Genomic DNA, 21,784 nt, shown 5'->3' with positions numbered 1-21,784 from the left:
GTTATTCTGATGCATGTTAGCTTCCTTCCCATCCCGTTCCCAGGGCTAAGCTACCTTCCTCAAGGCAGGCTCCAGAAGACAGAAACACAAAGTTATGTCCAGGATCATGACTTCCTTGCTTCTCCAAGGTGGGTAGAACTGTGCCCTGCCAGGAAACATCTAGTAGATTTAAAAGGTAACAATTGAGAACACCCAGGCCATAAACATCACAGAACTTTTAAATCAAGTTTTACTGCCAAAAATTTTATTTTACACTCAAGTAATAAATGAATATAGTGTACATGTCATACAGGTTACAGAAATACTACATGAACATATTTATTTGTTTGCAACAACAGTTTCAGAAAATAAAACATCGTAAGTTCTCTGTTTTGCAAGTTCTCTGTTTCAATATTTGACTTACCTTTTTTGCAATATAAAGAACATTTGAGGAGTGGCAGGAGAATAAACAATGGCCATAATTTGTAATGGAGAAGTTTCTGACTGAACACGAGGAAAACAAGGTTTATAGTGACACTAGCTAAGCATTGGAGCAGGCTGTCCAGAGAAGCTGCACAATCTCTATCCCCAGAGGTTTTCAAGATCCAGCTGGCTGAAGCCCTGAGCCCTGGTGTGAAGTCAGCACTGACACTGCTCTCAGCAGGAGGTTGGACTAGAGACCTCTCTTGAGGTTTGTTCCAACCTGAATGATTCTGCAATTTGATTCAAGCAGCCAAATTCAAACAAATCAATGAACACTTCCCTTCTTCCCCTCTCCCAACAAAATCTTACCAGAAAATGCAACACACATGATCGCCTTTACCACAGTCCAGCATGACTCAAAATCCAAGAAACAACAAGCAAATTAAGTGTACACAAGAGTACCAACTCCACGTTCAAAGGCAAACTGAGAGCCTTTGCATGATTTAAAATTCTCTTTGTAACAGCAAACACACATTTTTAATGCCCAGTCTGTAAAGAGCAATAAATGCCTGCATGACAATACCAAAGACCTTCCTAGTCATTTTTAAATGGGAGAATTCCTGTTCACACTGAGAAAGGGCACCACAGAACATAAAGCAAGATAACACCGGCATTTTAGTTTTCAAGTGTCTACTCGCCCTCAGCACACTGGCAGTGCTGGGCCCCCAGCAAGTGCCCCAGGGAAGACAGAGAATGAAGAGCTAGGAGGTGGACAGGAAGCAGGGAATCCCAAAACATCTTTATCTTTATCTTGGGGACCGTTTCTGTCTAGTTTGAGATCTTTTTCTATTGCTAGGATTTAAACGCAAAGCAAGCCCAACTATCAGGAAGGACTCAATGCACCTAATTTCTTAATTTATTTTCATTTCCAGATGGACAGAAGATTTCAATTAGACAAAAAGCGTAAGACCTCCACCCATCAATAAGGCAGTTGTAGAACAAATTAACTAATGATATGACGTGATACAAACTGGCAACAAAGAATAAACGTAAAACCTGAAAAATACTGAAAAAGTCTTTGTTTTGTGCCAACAAGCAACTGATCCTCTAAAAGAAAAGAATTATTCTGGTGCAAATAAACAGTGACGAGATGTGCGTATACCCACACACATCAAACTGAATCTGACATTCAGCTCTACATCCTGCGGTCCTAAAACCCCAAACTTCTTAGTTTTACTGAGAATTTTGCTTCTCAAACTCATTGATCAACAGTGAATCTCAGCAAGCATACAGTTTTGCAAACCTGAAAGCCTGCTAAAACTGGGAAGTTGGACAGTGCACCTAACACAGAAAAACATGCCGTTCACTGTGCAGGCAGATCTGATTTGGCTTTAACTCAGGGTAGCGTGGATAAAGTAGCAGGACAGCACAGAGCTCAGTTCTAGAGCTACGGAACAAATAAACATTCGGCTGTTGATGAGAACTTGCAGTATTGCTGCAAGTACACAAGATACCTTGTTTGCAGGTGGCTTGGCTGTATCTGCCCTGCAGTGCAATACTGTGCATCTTCAGCTGGGCAAGAGCCCAGGGCAGCACGTACGGGAAGCCAGGTAAGGGTGGGACAGTAACAGAAAGGAGCGTTGTGCCCAACCTGCTGAGATCCAGTCAGTGAAGCTCTTAAGCACATTTTCATCTCAAGCAATGGTAAAAGCACTGAAATCAAGTTGCTATAAAAAGAAAGAAATGATAGTTTTACATGCAGAAATGAGACAAGGTAAAAGTTCCATACAGTAAATACGAAGAAAGGACAGGCAAAAACTTTGTATATGAAGTGGCAGAAAACTAAATCAAGGCCTTAATTTGAGGACTTTTGAAGTACTTGGAGGAATGGAATCTACTCCAGCTCTAGCATCCTGAAATAAGATCAAATTTGTGGGACTCAAGTCTCTTAAAAACAGAAAACAAGTAGTAATTTGGTGGAGTTCCTTCTTCAGCACATGAAACAGCTAAAGCTCAGCAACAGGAGTTTAGTCCTGTCAATTTTGATACCTTGAAGGTAGAAAAGAAGTCAAAATGGCATAGAGGTTAAAACAGTAAACAAAAGATAAGAAAGAACACAGATAATGAAGAGGGCTGGAATCTGATACTACTAACTTTGAGACATTCGATATGCAGGCATGGGAGAAGCGTCAGGGACAGAAAGCTTGTGGCTCTGGAAAATAGGCAAGTAAAATTGTCAGGGATATTAGAAAACAGTCTAGAGGGAGTTAAGCATAAAAACTAGATCTTTGAATCTGAACAGGTCTGAGACTGTGGCTGGACACAGATCTATAGGAGAACCAAACTGAGGAAGGAAGCACTGGATTTGGGGGGCATTCAAATTAAAGCGTAAAGCCAAAACTTCTAAACAGAATGGAGGGAGGATGTTAAGGTACGTGAAATTAGGGGATGACAAATGGGGAATAAAGGGCAAAGTATTAAAAAGGAGAACCAGTTAGGATGATGGGTGCCATCCCCTTCAAGACAGAGAAAAGAGAATCTTGGTTGCTAGTGAAGGAAATGAAAGGAGGATTCAAAGTGCAAGAAGTCACTCAATAAAAGGACTGAGAGACATAAAAGATACAGAAATAAAAGGGGCAAACTCATACATTTAAGAAGCAGATAAGCCCTGTTCAGAAACAGACTCTCAGAACAATTTTGGAAAAGATCTCATCATGCAAAAACCAGGATCGGTTTTGAAGACATATTTTTTATCAAGAATGAATGGTGAAATAAAATGAACAGCAAATCTGCAAGCAACTTCAACAACAACAAAAAAAAAGGTGGTATAAAAGTGCTGAAAAAGTCCATTTGGAAAGAGAATTAAACCAGGTAAGGCAAAGCTGAGTCCAAAGCTGTGTTGTGCTGACCTGCTCTTCAGAGATATTCAAAAAGGCAGGAAGAGAAATTAAGAAATTACAAGGAAAAAAATGTCTGGGGAGAAGGAGGAGACAGGGCAATGTGGGAAGCAACCAAAGAAACCATGTCTAGAGAAGCAGACAGAGATGAAAATAAAGACCAGTGAGTCAAAGGAAGTGAGGCCAATGAAGGAAGGAGGCAGCTGAGAAGAGTAAAGGAGTCAGAAAGGTTAATAGACTGGAGATCCCAATAGGAGTGAGTGACAGGATAGAGGAGAGAGAAAGACAGATAAGCTGAAAGAGAGCAGGTAGTGATCAGAGAAACGGAATTTAGAAATGAGGGATAATAAAGTGAACAGTATTTAGTAAAGACAAGGTCATGGGAATGATTGAGGCAGTGAGAAAAATCTGTCTAAAACTAGAAATCAAAAGCTGGAAAAAACAGAATGAAGAACAATGGAGTTAAGTACTTATCAGGGGAAAAAAAATAGAGCTGGCCCACAGTGAGGGATAAAATTTGAGAAGACAGAAATGGATTGAGTTTAGCAAGTCACAAAGAAAGAAGCAAACTAATAGCCACTAGGAAAACTAGACAGAGAGGACTTCAAATCAGGGAGAGGGCAGAGCAGACAACAGGACAGATGTAGCAGTGGAAGACAGGAATTGTAGGACTTCAGAAGTCAATATGAAAGGGAAACAGTTTTTAAAAAGCATCAACTGAAGAAAAAGGTTCAGGGAAGGATGTAAAGTTTGAAAAAGAACGTGAAAAATCTATATTTGATTCATGTTCGGAAACAAAAGTAACACCCCACTGGGCATGCCCAGCACCTGCATTTCCCTCCTCGGGTGATCCTGGTAGAAAGGTTTAGTTATTCAGCCAGACCAAACCAGAGATCAGAAATTCAGAAGACTAGCACTGCCACTGGTTAGATGATGTGGGGATACGGCAGGGATGGAAAAACTTTTTGCTGTTAAAGAAGTATTAAAAATGATGGAAAAGGAGTGATTTGAACTCTGCTATCCAGCACCTTTACTTCCAAATTAAATTAACTCTCCACAAAGCAAGACCTGAATGCCCTTGCTGACTCTCCTCCACATCAACCTCCTGCTCCTTGAAGCTCAAACACCTGACACAGCATCCACCACCAGCATTCCAGTTCAGCCATTGAGATTCTCATCTTGCTGTATAACAACGAAGACAGAGATTAAGTGGACAGATTGTTGAAAACAAACACTACTGTGATTTTGCGTCCCATTCAGAGACATCTGAGCACCACTGCCTTGAGAAGTCCTTCTCTATTTCCAAGCCTCTGTCAAGAATTTCACTCTGTGGCTTTCTTCATCATTAGCATGAATAAAACGCCAGCCTTCTCAGACACTTCTAATACCGTATTTCATCTTCCAGTATATTGGCACGTTTTTAAAGTTTCTGCTCATTACAAAAGACGACATACTTCCATTGCCTGCTCATACAACTGGCAGCTGGATCATTAGAGTACAACAGAAAAGGGGGAAAAAACATTATTCCTTGCTACCAAACCAGTGACATACAGCAAGCACAAAAAGTGAGCTGAGCATGTCATTTGTGTTTACCCTACTGACTACTATCTATTCATGTGCATATCTGAGGTTCACTCAAAATTTCTGAAATTACATAAAAAACAGCCTACTTGTAAAAAAGAGTTCACGAGACTGGGGCCATAACGGGAGCTCTTTGCTATTTTTATGCTTTTCAGATATTTTCAAAAGGGTTTGAAAGTAATTTTAGATTCATTTTTAAATTTTAGATAAAACACTCCTTTGGGTTCATTGTGAATATATCAGATATAGTATTTTTAGATGAATTTTTGACAAAGAACACAAAAAAGATTTTTTGAATGTACTGGCTTTTGTTACAGTCATGAAAACTCACCTATAATCAACTACAGGAAGCAGTAAACTGTCCACAAGATAGGTAGCATCTACTGTAACATATATATATCTGTAACAAGAAAAGTTTGAAAAAATATCATAGACTATCATTTTTACATTATATTTAATACCTGCGTGTTTTCTTTCTATTAAACTACTGCATAGCAAGGGAGCTTTCAAGACAAGACAAAGATTTTATGCGATGTCATTCAGAGCACAAAGTTCACTCATGAAGCAAGTTCATACTGTAGCATTACTGAAATAAAAGGAGGAGCTAGTCAGACATTTTGGTTAGAAATGTAATGTTCTCTTGAATGAAAGAAAGATGTAATGCCATAGCTTAAAATAAATAGTGCCAAATGTCACCATCAACGACATATGAAAAATAAAATGGTGTTTTATAAAAGAAAATATTTTATAAGTGTATAGCACACATGACTTAGCATTCTCATTGGCACTAGGTGCTTTACTTAGGGGATACATTCTACAATCCCCGGTTATACAAGCAGTTCCATTAACCCATATGGGCTGCTTAATTATAAAGCTTGGTACCAGAGTCATCTGTACTATTCATTTTACAGATATTAAAATAGGAACAACCATTAATTTTCCTCAGCACAAGATTTAAACACAAATACTAAAAAAAATTTTAAAAGAAAATGCATTTTTAAGTATGCACATTTGCTAACTCTTAACTCCTGATTTCTTTACTCAATGTGTCCTTCCAGATAGGCGGGTGGGGGGGAATCTATTATTGGTTTCTTACAGGAAAAGTTCAATACTTGATGTATAATATTAAATGCAAGGAGCCTGACTGTGTTGGCGTTTTTTCAGTGATTTTTAAACATTCTAGTACATTTCAGAAAAAAAAAAAAAAAAGAATGGTTTGAGTACTTGTGCATATTAGGAGCTAATCCTGGCAGTCAAGCAAGTATTGTGCTGCTTTTTCCAATACAAACTGTTTCATTCTATGACATATGAACTATTGTTATAGAACATAACCACCATTTTTAAAATTCAATAATCAGATAATAAATGAAAACAAATCTAGAGGTTGCTAGACACAAATACTTCCTTCCAGCAAATTGTTCCACTGAAGTCCTACAAGATTAAGTACACACAGAAGCTAGAAGGAAAACTAAGGATTCATCCTACAAAATCTGGAAACAAAAATTTAAAAAAAAAAAAAAAGTATCAAGATAAGCTGATGATCTGCCACATACCACTTAAAAACTCCTGTATTTTGCCAAACACCATTTGCATAGTAGCTGTAGTTTTAAAAGAATCCAAACCCAGAAAAAACCCTTATCTAGCTTGCGCATTTCATCCAAATTGCACAGCTGCATTTTTATTCTTTGAGCATTACAACAACCCAAAACTTAAAGCTGCATAGAGAAACAAACAACAAAAATCTGAGCGTGCATGGAACAGATTGCATCTAGAACCTAATGTATGCGTATGTACATACTGCTGCTTTTATTTGAACTAATTTCTTTTTACCCACATAACGAAAAAGATTTAACTGACCGTAACAGCTTCTGTTTAACTGACCGTAACTAACTTTCTTTGCAACATCACCGGTAATAATTCTGTTTTGACAGTTCTGTATAAAAAGTTTGTTCAGTCTTGAAACTCAGGAAATTTCAGCCCATTCTCCATTTTTATCATGTTTAAAAACAAGACACCTTGCCTCCTTAACAATAAAAAAATCTAAGCATACCCCAAAAGTTACTAGGGTCTAACAAAAACATTTTGAATTCCCTTTTCAACTAACAAAGTATTTGTAAGACATTTTGCATATATATTTATTTCCCAAATGAAGGAGTGGCAACTTTCTCTTAAACATAAAAGCTAAAATTTACTTTTGCTACATATAAAACTAATTCTCAGAATACAGTATACAAACCCAGATATTCCTGAAGAATATATTTTATGTTATACCACACTATTAGATCTTTTCCAAAAGGCTTCTGTATTATATTTTTTTTTAATACACCGTAAGATCATTCAAATTATTTTAAACACAAAAATCTACAAGCAGTGACATATACACAAACAGTTGGGAAGTTGTAACTTAAAGATGACATCCCGTAATCAGACCTCCTCACAAACACTTGACTCAAAAGAGCCCTATTTGCTACAAGAAGCATCTGCATGGTTTTGAGACTGCACTATGCAGACTCCTACTGCCCCAGGGCAGCGCTGCACAAGTCTATTGAAAATGATCAGATTTCCCAATCAACACCTTAAATCTTCCCCGAAAACCTCCAACAAGTGTTTTATGTGCATCATGACAGAATAACGAAACCAAAAGGGATGTTACAAAAATTTCAGCGTAATGTTTCCTGAAACTATATTCCCATCACTTTTGGCAAGCAGGGAACTAACCCTAGCGCCTGTCTACTCTTACATCGAGAACTGCAAACTACAATTCAGTACAAAATACAATAAACTTCAATAATAATGTCCATCTTAGAATAAGGAATAAACTGTGCTGATTCATATTTTCCATAAATTACTAAAAAGGTGAAAGATTCAGACATTTTGCTTCTGGACAATAAGCCTAATATCTGTATCATGTGCAAAAGTGCAACTGTGTTTTAGAACCGAGGCCCAACTGAATACAATGTTGTTATGAAAGAAAACATACTTGAACCCACTTAACATGGAAAACAGTGTTTCCCGGTATCTTTTAAAGTCATGATTTACATACTTAAACCTGTTGTAAAACTGCAAGTTAGTATAAAATACAAAAAAAAATAGAAATAAACAGAAAACAACAAAGCTCGTATATAAATTGGTTTACAATTCAAAGCACAACAGTAAGCTTCAAATAATTACACATCAATTACACACAAACGAAGAGGTGGGATGATTTACTTAGAATACTTGGTTATTTCTGCTTTCTTCTTCATGATCTGATGTCTGTTTAGCTGCTCGCAGTGTGTGCATGCATACGTTTCGCTACATCATAGACATAGGTTATGTCTGGTCGCTTCTCTGGATCCGGGTTGATGCACATATTAACTAATTGTCGCAGCTAGGAAAGGAAAATAACATGTAAGAAAGCCAGCAATCCTGTCAATTAGTATTTGTGCATTATCAAATTTAAATTAACAAGACTGGCAAAAATTAGCCAAACATAGCAATTCTGCATAAACACACACTCAACCCTCCTCCTCTCGACACACACTGCACAGTTTTATGCAAGCACGTATGCAACATACTCCCATGATTTTTACATTTTGTGCTGTTGCCCCGAAAACCTGATGAGCAGATTTAAGTTCTAACCCTTTTAACATACAACTTTAGACACGCGTTCAGTCTCATTAGACATTATTTAAATGAAAATTCCTGTGTTTTTGGGGGGCTATGCCTGCAAATCCCAGAAGGCTGAAACTCACACCAAGAAGGTAAATTGGGACCGCTTGCTCCTTCTCTCCCGATACAAGAGTGAGCCAGCGATAAATGGCATTGCTGCGTGACAGGTTCCAACAAAGAAGAAGTGGCGATTCTCCTTATAACGCACAGTTAAACTGCAGAACCTCCTGCTGCTCCAGGCTACCAATACACATGCATTCGGAAAGCAGCTGAATGAGTCAAACCCACTCAGGGCTATTTAATGCAGAGACTCCGCTTTGGACTGAGGAAATCTCTGAGCTTAAAACTGGACACTGGGCAAGTACTTTGGGGACATCTCACATTATGCTGACCCTGTTACTCCACTTGCCCAATGCTGGAGACATGATCCTGGAATAAATAATCTGTGGTCTATGTCCCAATATACGTTCTTAGGATTACACCACTAATTTTTTTCTTTAGAGAAAGAAGCACATAATTAACAAATATGTTCGCAGAAGCTTCTGTCTGGGAATAAACAAATCACTAAGACCAGAAAACCCCATGTTTCCTTAAACACCATAATTCTGGGGCCTTCTATAGTGCATATACTCAGCAGAAACAACCCCAAGGAGCTCCCAGACCGCTCAGACACTTTCTTTGCCTCACAAATTGGCAGAACAGTTGCAGGTTTATCTTCCACCCCTGATATGCCTCAGGTGACATCAGAATTTCACATAGTCTGGATAACCTTCTGATGGGGCATCTATTTTAAGTTGTGTGTATCTTGCATTTTGTTATGTGGAATACACCTGCTTCACGACAACTTATTAAAATGTTTACAATCCTTTGCAAGAGCAACTTAACCAGCCCTGAAGCTCTTCCTTCACGCTTTTTAGTAGCTTTGCCAAATCCTCTGGACCTCTTATAGCATTGGGGGGGGGCCGCCAAAAAAAACAAAAAAAAAAGCTACAGCAAACAAAAGCAAACACCCTGTGACCCACCCTTCTATGGCAATATGTCAAGTTTGGTTCAGTCTCCCTCCCAGTACTATTAGATACGACTATTAAAAAACAAATCTGTAATTATTGCAACTAACATAGAGCAACCTCATCACCATGATTATTCAAAAGTAACACAGACTGCATATTCAAATCTGCCATCAGAGAGTTTCCTTCCTGCTTTTTATAAAAAGACCGAGAAGGATTTTAAATTACAACTATACCCCTTTCACTTTTCAGAAGATTAATTTAAATGCACAGGAATAGGAAGTCCAGAAGTTAAGCAAGAAACGCTGCATACCACTATTCAAAACTTTGTTCATCAAACCTTGCAGAAACATTGTAATTTGTACACAATGTACAAGTTTTTCATATTTAACAATACAAAAACTATGTCACTAGACATCTCCCTTCTTTAGCAAGAACTTAATACTTAAAAATGAGATAATTCTGAAGATAGTGGTCATATTGCAGAATTGAAAAGAAACATTATATCAAAATAATCTGTAATAGACTTGCTATTCGAATCTTAAATATGCTAAGTATATTTTTGACTAATGGAGTTATAAAAGCCATCATATAGTGTCTGGCAACCAATAAATAAAATACAATACCACTTACAGGAAAAACTATTAGCCTGTAATAACTCCCGGTCATTTGGAGAACAGAATGTTGGAAATCATGAACTCCTTCAAGAAAAAATAATTGCCAACATGTAATACAAATATGCCACGCAGAACAGCCTCCTGCAGAAGCAGCAGGTGGGACACGGGGTAAGCGTCAGCAGAGCTGAGCAGCTTGCTATGCAACACCTCAGACAGCCTGCGTGGAAAACAGGGAACACTGAAGAACAACCAAAAACCTCAAGCCTGATATTAGACTCAAGTAAGTAAACATTTTGTAAAGAGAATACAAGCATAATTTATCTGGAGAATACAATGACACATCTTGTACGTATATATTTATCTTTCTCTGTGAAGATTTCCATCTGTTCAACAGAACTGCATACAGTAAATAAAGACTTTTTTAGTAAAAGACTTTGAAGGATTGAAACCTATAAAGCTATCCTCAGAGGGGAAACAGAGTATTCTATCTGCTCTTTTTAGCAGCTGTATATCAATAACTTCAGTGCGGGTAGAACAGCAGAAACAGACCTTCAAGAAATTTACCTGTGAAAAGCAGCAGAAGCCCTGTTTACCTGCAGTAGGCTACTTCATGTCTTTTTAATTCTGGCCTGTGGGTAACTCTGATTTTGTTTTCTATACTGAACTTTCTCATCTAAAAATCAATTTCAGACTCAAACTGTTTGCTAAATCTTCCTTCAGAGTTACTTTGTTACTTGTTACAGGATATTGCAATTCAAAGCTTCAATAAAGTGGCCAAGAAGATTTATTTCTTCAAAAGACACTGTAGCAAAATGGCATCTTGACTCAGCAGTACAAGTCTTCAGGTCCGGGTAATGCCTCTAAGTACACTTGCAAAATCCATTCACCCACATCATGTCCTGACTGGTGGCTTTTGACAGCTTCTTGTTTTTCACTCTAACCAAAATGCATATGTAACTACTGTTGTTAGGATGCAAGAAAGGTTGTCCAAGAATATGTTCACAGTAAGGGACAGTCAGTGAATCAGTTTGCTCAGAAATTCTTTTCTCAACGCAGCGCAAGAGGTGAGCTTAATTAGTGACAAACCTTCACTATTACTGTAATAAAATAAACCACAAAGTCATAGATCTCTTTTGGCTATGAGTCTTCATGTTTAAATGTTGGTCACTGCTATTACTGCAAAATCTCCTTTCCTCTCCCAGTCCAGAACCTCGGCTGTGAGGCAGGAACGCTGAGCTGACTACTCTTGGGACACTGCACAATGACAGTACAGATTCCCAAGTAATTTCAAAATCCTTGAGCTCTTTTAAGCTTTGTTATTGAACAACAAACCTTTGGGAGAATGAGAATTAATTTTGCTGTAAATTAATTTTGCACTGACACAGGAAGAAAGCCTTTCAGGACTGAAACTGGGACCATGCTGGATGTTAATATTTGGTTATAGCGCTATTCCTTCACCTCGGACAGGAATATCCATTTTAATAAACCTGAAATCCATTTGTCAAGCCCTCTAGTAATAATAAAATTTCTGATGCAGCACGAGAGCCTGGCAGTACCATGGGAAGAGGCACTGGGATTCGAAAGTCAGACTATCATTAGAGAGAGAGAGTAATTTTTTATTATCTGGCACAGACTGGCCAACAGGCAGAGCAGACTCATGACTGAGCTGGAGGGACCTCCCGTTGCATCCTCAAGCTGCAAACTTCTGCAGCTGCTTATTGTTCTTCTGCTCCTCCGTGCACTTAGCACAAGGGCTGTCTTTAGCCTGGAGCTTAGCCTGACATCGGAGCACTGAGACACACTTTCTTTAACTTCAGCAGGTTTTTCAGCTATGAAATAAATAATAATCACTGAAGTCAGGAGGGGGTGAGGGGAAGCCAGAACTATGACAGGCAAACACTTTGCATTGTAAGGCAGTTGAAAAAGGGAAATTTTCATATAGGGAAAAAAAAAAAAAAAGGCAAAACAACAACAAACAAACCACAACAAACTCTTCTTACTCTGAGTAGGAGACCTTCTCGAAGTCCTTTCTCAGTGTTGTTCTCAAGCCCTTCTGCTGGCAATTAACCTGCCATTCTAGACCTGCTGGCTCATTCAGCCTTCACAGCTGGGTAGGAGGTTGGCTATGGGCTTTAGAAGAAACGCACCTCAGTCAAAGGAGAGACTGAAAAACTTAGTCTATCATGAAAGCAACATGATACTAATCTTGGCTGACAGGATTTTAAGAGTATTGACTGGGGCTGGCAAGAGAGCCCCAGCTTTGAATTCTCTAAAGCGGAACAGCTTGCAGTAAATGCTGAGCACTCACTCTGAATACCCAGACATTCTTTAGGCATATTAAAAAATTGAGATAACCCAAGTTGTTAAACATTTGAAAATCTTGGCTTATGACTCTACTGCTGAAGCAATACTTTGTGAAAATGCATCTCAGACTATTAGGATTTCTAATCAAAGTGGTGGGTTTTTTTTTTAATTATCCATCTGTCCATCTATCTTAAGGTGCACCTTTCTGTCACACTACTCTGGTGATACGGATGTGATACATTTACAAAAACGTTAGACTTATAGACACTTCAATCTTTAGAAGAACTGTCACATCTTAAAACTCATTAAAATTTACTTATAAAAAGTTTTCTTAAAAAGCACTTGCCTTGCATTTTGTAATGAAATTATTTGCACTCCTATATCAAAGGATGCAAAGATTAACACTCAGTTAATTTTTTCTTTCAGAAAATCCTTTGTTATAAAATATGAAGTGTGTTTTCCTGTTCAGTGATCCCTAATCTTTACTGCACATTGTGTTTCCAACCTGGTTAAAGGTTTGATATCTAAATTGCTGGTCCAGATGAAACATTTAGGACAATATCCTCATATGACAGATAACGCTTCTTTGTTGCTCTTTAAAAGTTCATGCCAGCACAGTATTTTTCTCATTCAAATAAAATAAGATATATTTTGGTGCAATAACTAATAAACATAGCTAAGGTATGTGGAAAAACAGATAAGACACAAGTCTTTGTATCAAAACATAAAATTGTTGCCATTACGGTCTCCAGTGGTTGATTACTGCTTTTAAGTAATCATTTTCATACCTATCTTCATACCTACCATAGCTCTGATTCTCTCATTATGTTTTAAAATAACTTATGTGTATTTTGCCGATAACTGGCTTATCCAAGGTGCAGAAGTTATGTGTGTGCTTTGAAATAAAGAAAACGTAACGTTGTGCTTTGCATCTGTTTTCAACCCTCAAAATTACAGAGATGTGAGGAAAAGGTGGAATCTCTTTCCCCATCCCAACTCTAAGCCCTTCTATCTGGGCCAGACTTTGATATTTGCCCCTTGGCTGGGAATCTGCGTCCCCAACTTCACACTCGGCTGCGGCGCAGTAGCCCTGCAGGCAGGCCAACTTCAACCAACCACCACTGGTAGCATCATTAAAATCCTGCCGAAGGTCACCATGGAAACCGCCTGCTGAGGCTTCGCTGCTGCACTCGGCATCTCCTAATCAGCTACCATGTGAAATGCAAATTCAGACAGTCTGAAAATTAGTCAAGAAGAATAGAGGATGAGGATGCAGATATGTGAAATATTCATGCGCTTCATGGAAAAAGGAAGACGGCATGAATGACACAACAAAGAACGGCCCCTGACATTCTTGCTATCATTTTGCATTATTGTTCACACCCCACTGTATTTCCAGGCCTCCAGTTCTAAAGTTGGTTATACGAACTGCCATATTTATAGTCTACAATAAATAATAATTAAAAACGGACCAGGTAAAATGACTAATTGGGAAACCCAGAAGAGATATAGTGCATAAATTACTCTATAAAACCTTATTTCATTCTTTGTAACATCATCAAATGATCTTTTTAAGTCCCTTTTTTTTGCAAAAGGGGAAAAACTGTCACTATAAATGCAAAAACAAAACAAAACACTGGGCAGTAATCTTTTATTAATAGTCCAATCACTCTCTTCGAATATAAAAAAATTTAATGTTCAGAATTACAACCCCTACTCTGTAAATGAAATTGCACAATGCTTTATGTTTATTAAAAGTATTTCAGTGCTCCTGTTTGTGTTTTCAAAGTAATCTTTAATTCATGTAGGCTGAATTCAATTAGAGTTGGATACTAACACATGTTCTTTGGTTTAGAGCTTCTATCAGTTTGCCTTGTTCTGTTCCAAGTGGGAAAGTATTTCAAAACTGGCACCTCAGAACATTAAAAAGAATTTATTTTTTTCACTCTGTTACTCGCACTAAGAAAAAATATTTATTTTAGTTTCTTTTCATTTTAGAGCTTAAAAAAGCACGTATCCCCCCTAAACGCATTAATGATAATAAAGTACTGTTACCTATCAGCTTAAAACAAACCCTGCTGCGATATGCATAAGTATATTGTTCAAATTCCATTATGTTATGTCTGCCTATATGTCTCCGAAATTTACTATTAGTGTTGCCATGAAGCACTCTTCCTTGCAAAAGAACTGCTGTTCAATTGTATCAAACGGCACATCGCAGTTTTATAATGCAGACAAACGGGAACTAAACAACTCATTTTTACTAGTGAGCTACATTACACCTAATTTAATGCAAGCCCCTAGAGAAGCAAGGCTAGCGCACTAATTTACTGTGCAACATAAACTTGTATAGTTGTGCTTTTAGAAAAGCGTACTATAGATGTTAGACTCCAGCCCATTCTGGCATGTAGAACATATCGTAGTGCTTTCTGGGAAAGCATTTTGTCTTACTTGCAAGGAAGCTCAGTTAACCTAAGCAGCTAGCAGCATGAAGTTTCCATCATTAAGCCCCCAAAATCTAAAATCTATGATTGTAAAATCACAGAGTAACTTGTTTTGACGGGAACATTCGAGTGAGTTCAAGGAGCAAACACTTACGGGCATAATCTGCAAATAACGCACAATCACACCAGTCCACATCCTTCCGTGTGCCAGCCGACAGAAACGGGGGATCCAGCCCACGAGCGGGAGAATCACTTACCTCCTCTGAGTAGTGATCTGACGGGAGAGGTGGGTAGTCACACTGCTCGATCTTCTTGCACAAGGAGTACAAGTTCATTTTATCACCATAAAAGGGACTCTGCAGCGCAGCCATCTGTTCAAAGAAAATGTACAGTTTTCTTTTGTGTTTTTAAGTAAACCTGTTTTGTCATAAAATCTGTAATAGTAACAAATCAAAAATGATTCTTAACGACTTTCAATTCCCTGCTCACAAGTGTCATAGTGCTAAAAACACAAGTTCCAAAACTATTACTGTAACCAGTGTGTGTACTTATCCTATGTCATACAGTCGTACCTGTCACAGTCCTTACTTTACAATATTTGAACTGTATACCATTAGAGCTTTATTAATAGAGTGTGAGGAAAAAGTGAGCAGTTTCCGATAGTGCTGTGAGCGTGGAGGGTACTTGCACTATGACGGAGACAAAGAAAAGCCCCAAGACCCACAATGTAATTTTCCTCTGAAGACCTTTTGGAAGAAAACATATAATTTACTTGAAAACATTATCTGATCTAAAGCAATATCGTATGCTGAAAATGCTGGATAACGGCAGTAGATTTTGTAATCTGCCATAGCTATCAACTTCAATAAAGTGATTTTTTTAAAAAAGCAAGAAAACTAAAAGGTAACATCTATCCTTCCAAAAATCCCCAAACCCAAGAACTCCATAATTCAGTACATTACTTGAAAATATTTTTTAAAAAAATCCAAAACATCACCAGAAGTGCAGAACTGGCACCCATTACTATAATTTACAATCATAAGACAAAAATAAGAATATCTGTTGGAGAGCACTTAAATAAATTATCAGCTTAAAACCAGCATTAGTAAACCCACACTTTATATCCAGACAATGTTACAAACTCGACATTTAAGGCGGCAACAAATTCTACGGTTAGCAGCATTACAACTGTAAAAATTCATTTAAAAATCTCTCCGTTCTGTTCAAAGCCTTCTAAGTCTTTGAACCAGAGCCGCACGAATGCTGCTTGGAGTGCAGCGCTGCCCCAAAGTCAGTCACCCTTTTCTACATGTGCTAATAAGTTTGATTTTGGAAGGACAATGTGTACATTCCCCAGACAGGCCGAGTGTGTGTGAAACACGCTGGTCCATGCTGTGCTACTCAGTGAGCTTCAGCAGGGACAGGACAAGCTGAAAATGGCTCTCATCTGTCTTGTGGTCTTCCCGAGAGCAGGTTAACTCTTTCGCGTCTAAGCACTGATAGCACTGGGAGAAGATGTGGGAAGACAATTACCAAAATTCTCTCACATTTAGTTTATACCTGATAAAAATGCTCTCAAACAGTTCAGTGCTTTTTTCGTGTTACCTTCAAGTAAGAACAAATCATTTTCGAGCTCCCCAAACGCATTCCATCCTACACGCCTCCCAAAAATTCTGTAACTGTATTACCAAAATAATGTTAATTTTTGGATTTACATGACATTGTCTCTTACCTTAAAAAGAATGTTAAAAATGCAAGCTAAAGACCAAAAAAGAAAAGGGGGGGGGGGAGGGGGGGGGAGAAAAATCAACCGCAAGGTCTGTACGCATGCAGAAATTCTAAATAAATGCACAGATACTCATTTTCGTACACTAGGTGTTCATTAAAAAGTACTTTTGTTTGAATGCTGCGGAGTGTTAAAAAAATTCTGAATGTCCCCTAAGGAGTTAAAACAGGAATACTATATTTTCATGCATCTCCTGCTTTGACAGATGAAAAATGTCAACTGTCCTGTTTTTATTTTCAAGCTTTTGCACTATTCATCTGGTTCATTAGTGCATCTCGCTGCTGCCCCTGACAGCTGCTCGCCCTCTCCTCCCAGCAGCTGAATTTTTCAGGCTAATTTGATCCTCCACACTGAGACGATCACTAGAATGATTGACTTGCTCCCTGACCTCCAGGGTCTGACTTTCCTGATTAGTATTCTGGGGGTGTCTGAGGGACGAAAGCCCACTGTCTGTCTTCGGGGCTGGTGGCAGCTCGCTCGCTCTCTTTTTTTTTTTTTTCTTTTTTTTTTTTTCCTTTTTTTTGAACTGTAAGCCACCAACCTACAACCCTGTAAGGATGCAATTGCTACGCTGAACAATAAAAGGAAATGTGTAAAACCTACTTTTCCATGTAAAGGTCCATGTAGCAAAAGCACAGCATCTTGATTTTAATTAGTAAAGTCTACTTTGTTGCATATCAATTAAAACTCCAGTGGCAGTGTTTTTGAGGTTTCAGAAATACCTGGGGCTCTAACAAAAATCAGACTTTAAAATACACTTCTAAAAATCTTACTGGCCACATAGTTAGCATTGAATAATAGACTGTAATACAGGTTAGAAATAATAAGTTTTAACAACAACATACATCATAGCAAATTAGTCTAAACTTAAAACATAACTGAAAAGAGTTTCGCAGCAATCAAGCATTTATTGAGAAGTGATAAATATGCCACAGTTTTTTTCCAATTAAGGTGGAGAGAATCCAGAGCACATATGAACACATATCAACATGAAATCAATATAATAAAACACGCTAAAACACAGACAACAGATATATCACAAAAAGATACCCAGCACAAAACTGCACTGATAATAAAAATACCCTGCATTAGTCCAGGCATGTTTTGAAGATGCTTAAGAAAGCACTTTCAAATAATTAAAAAATAAAATAAAATAAATGTTAAGCATCTGAGTTTACTATACCTAAAATTTCAAATTTACATCTCAATGATCAACAACAAAAAAAATCCACCACAAACATCTGGTATGTTGTGAATTAACTAAATGGGATAAATGCACCTGTAAAAAATAATAAAAAGCTATCGTTGAATACACTGCCATATACTATAGCTACATATCAGCAATAAGTCTCCTAACAATTACTTTATTCTTACAATAAGGAAAAAACTTAAGCACAACATGATACCAACTTAAATACCATCCTCATAAAATTCATAAAATACATCAAAAGAGAACGATACTTAAAGATGCTGAGTTGATCATTAGAGTTAAGATACTTAGCTATTATTTACCAGATCAAAGAAAAATGTAATATTCACATAGGTGTTTAATATACTGTACAAACATCAAAGCAGCAAGTTCCAAAAAAAAAAATCTTTAGAAAAGTACTATTGATTCCTATGCAGCAATTTTATTTCATATAACACAGAAGAAAAATTAACCTCAAAACATGTTTATTTTCTATCAAAATCAGTTATTCAAGGGTTTCATTTGTTTCCATATTTAAAAAGTCCTCAAGAAAACCAATGAAGGGAAAAGCAGTAGTAATACGAAAAAAACCTCATCTACCTTTACGCTGCCTTTAGGCTCCTGCTTGCGCACATGTGTAAAGCAGAGCATGGAAACTGATGGCATTTGCCATGGTCAGAACTAAGGAATCACAATATGGGACTAAGTTTCATTTCAGGATTTAAGCTTCTAAATACTTGCTATCAGGTTTTGGACTTCATTCCAGTGAATCACCTCAAAGATTTAGAAGCAACAGCTATACGAAGATCTGTAAACTGCAGAATTCCAATATAGCTATTTGTCCTTTAAATATTTAAAGCAACATTTAAGCGACAGAAAGTAAACTAATATTACTGGAGACAATTCACCCAGTAGTTACAAACAACTTTAACAGGCTGACAATGTTTTCTACAAAATCCTAAAATAAGAGGGGATGCCAATCCTGGGGAATGTGTTAAATGAGTTCTGCTGGCTCACTGAGGCAGGTGGCTCACAGGTAAATGAAAAGTGAGTTGGGTTTATTAGTTTTTAATCGAGAATATGACTAGAAAGACTTCACTGCCATTGCTGATGGAAAAAAAAAAATTTCCAATATCCTTTAACACAACAAATAACATGCAAACAACTTTGAAGACATGGTTGCCTTAGAAGCCTACCTGCTCTTCATTCACCTCAATTTCACTCTCTCTTTATTTTCTCAGAATATAACATCATTTAAAATTATGTGTCACCTACTTATCTCAACCATATTAATACAGAAATGAACCAATAATTATAGTTTAACTAACTGGAGAAGAAAGACTAGAAATATTACATATGTTTCTGCAGAAGTCATTATCTTGAAAGTTAATCCAAGCTAGTAGTAATAAGTACACCATAACCCACTTTTTATTGTTTTACCGAGGTTTTAAATAATTTTAAAGAAATAAAACTTTTATTAAAATAACTATATTGCCATTTTTGAAAGCATCATTTGCATACTCAAGCCAATCCCACTATTTCTCAAGGCATTTATTACCAAAATCATATAATCAGCATAGGCCACTAAAACACCTAGAACAATTTTTCTTGTGCTTGCCATTATTCATTTATTAATCCTTTGGTTATGCCCAATCTTCAATAAATTGTTGTAAAGTCTTTGTGGGAAGCCCAGTAAAAGTCAAGTCTTGAGCAACATACAAATGAAAGTCTTTCATATGCTGAAGTTATGTAAGAGTTCTCATTGCTAATATCAAAGACAGACATAGAATAGGCGACAAGTACCTTTCCCACAACGCTACTTACTTTTCTAAACAGCAAAAATATAGAAATAGATCCTAAAATGGTACTTAATACATCGGGGGTGGCAGGGGGTGAAGAGCACAACAGTGTTACTAAGTTCACCGTATATATCAATATTACCTCATACAGCAGACAGCCTAGAGACCAGATGTCAGATTTGAAGTTGTAACCATTTTCGTGTATTCTCTCTGGAGACATATAATAAGGTGTACCAACTGCAATAAATACACAAGCATTTTTGAATGAAAATTTCTGTTACGTAGTAGTAAAAGTACAGTTTTCCTGGCTGAAAAATTTTTTTTTTTCCCCTTCTATATTGTTCATTTTGCTACGTACATAATTTCAATTCATACTTATGACTCTTCAGTTTGATAGAAATACACATGAATCAGGTATCCATTTCATCCAATGCGACTTTATTTTCACTACTGATCTCTAATTACCAGAATTAATCAGTTGTAGAATACCTCCAATTCTTGCTTTTAAAGAAGCTTGACGATAATTATTTTCTTCTCAAGAGAGCCAAGGGAAGATACTACACACAGACATACACACACACACACATCCCTGCTCCTTTCCAAACTGTTATCACTGTGACTGGAAATAAGAACAGCTAGAAATTCTCTTCCATGGCTTGGAAGGCACCTTTCCTGCATTGTTTCTGATCTTTCCCTCTATATCCCCCCAAATTACTGCCTAACAGCAAAAAGAGTTACAAATCTATGTAGATTTTTACTTCCGTTTTGTGTGGAACACTTTCTTAAGCACTGAATCCTGGTGATGAAAACCAATTGAATTCTGTCAACTCAATACAAGGTGACATTATTTCAAAACTAAACATCTTGCAAAACAGCCGGAGATTAAAATCTGCGCTCTCACCGCAAGCTATGAAAATTAGAGTATGAACCTCACGCTATTTTATTTAACGTGAAGATCTTGTATCACTTCTGAATTAGCCTCATCTATTCAGAATGAGTATGAATACTGGAAATGGAGATATAGCGAATATGTACGTAACTCCAAATCAGAATAATCAGGTTAATAGTTTTAATTAATCAGCTTAATAATTTTATTCGAATAATTTCTGAAAGTTAAGGGGTTTGCTTTGACAATGTGCCCTATCTTTTAGAAAGGCTGACATCTCAAAATATGTTATATTTTCTTAGGGAGGAAGGGGGTTTGAGGGGCAGTATTATAGTTTCCCACTTGAAAGGCCCAGGTCAGATTGGGAAACCCAGTACCACCTCATCCCAGGTCAGGCTGCTGGTAACCCAGCATTTCAAAACTGAAAACAATATCCCAAAGCAATGTAAGCTGAGAACATGCTTCTTTAACAGATATGCAAGGACAGAGGTCCCATATGGCATCTTACAATAGATCTGGTCCCCTAAATATTTCAGGGGACACTTCCAGCCCCGGGAAAGCAGAGGGTGCTGCAGCTCCTTTGCACTGGTCTAAGGAATCACTTCAGCTCTGAAGTGAGACTGTGGAAGATCAAGAGCTTAAAAGGAGAAAGGCTGGGGAAAGGCAACTCTAAACGATGGAGTACTGTAAAAACCATCTACTGTCATGGGATGTTCATATTCACCCACAGAGAGACAGTCTTTTCCCTGTGAAAGAACAGGCACACAGATGGGATAACTGCAACACCAAAATATCTACCAAAATATGCAGAAGCAACTCTTTTATTCTGATGTATCAAGAGCAATATTTTAATGAGTCTTGAATGACAGCCATCTTAAAATTGGAAACTGTAATTAAACAACACTTGGCATACCATGGCTTTTATATTTTTATTACACTTACTCTCATACTTCCTCCTTGATTTTTTTTTTTTTTTCCCCCAAGGACTTGCAGGCTTGGACCACTCTGAAAGCTTTCAGCTGTATTTTGCATCCATTAACTATGCACTGGTTCAGTATATTCAGAGGCTTTGCTGTCAGAATTCATCTAACGGCAGAAACCAAGTTTAACAGCGATCTGGTGCTGGGCAGGTTCCAGCAGCGGTGCCTTTGCTGCACCGAGGCATTGCGCACGTAACTGGCAGTGAGCAATGTGCCAGAAAGAGGCTTCACAAAACCCACA

General features: G+C 37.6%; 1 protein-coding gene across 3 annotated transcripts in view; it reads right to left on the bottom strand.

Annotated features, from left to right (window-relative positions):
• Positions 1-241: 241 nt before the first annotated feature.
• The window catches only part of NEK7 (NIMA related kinase 7), a 75,388-nt gene continuing 53,845 nt past the window's right edge, over positions 242-21,784 (bottom strand). For all 3 annotated transcript variants that reach the window (XM_065656275.1, XM_065656277.1, XM_065656276.1), the window contains 3 exons: positions 19,820-19,914; positions 15,161-15,274; positions 242-8,250 (listed from right to left, as the gene is read on the bottom strand). In XM_065656275.1, the coding sequence (XP_065512347.1) occupies positions 8,140-8,250; positions 15,161-15,274; positions 19,820-19,914 (320 nt within the window). In that variant the 3' untranslated portion in view covers positions 242-8,139. The remainder of the gene's footprint in view (positions 8,251-15,160; positions 15,275-19,819; positions 19,915-21,784) is intronic.

This window comes from Caloenas nicobarica, chromosome Z (assembly GCF_036013445.1).
Source record: "Caloenas nicobarica isolate bCalNic1 chromosome Z, bCalNic1.hap1, whole genome shotgun sequence".
NCBI lineage: Eukaryota > Metazoa > Chordata > Aves > Columbiformes > Columbidae > Caloenas > Caloenas nicobarica.
This window is presented reverse-complemented; position numbering and strand designations above follow the sequence as displayed.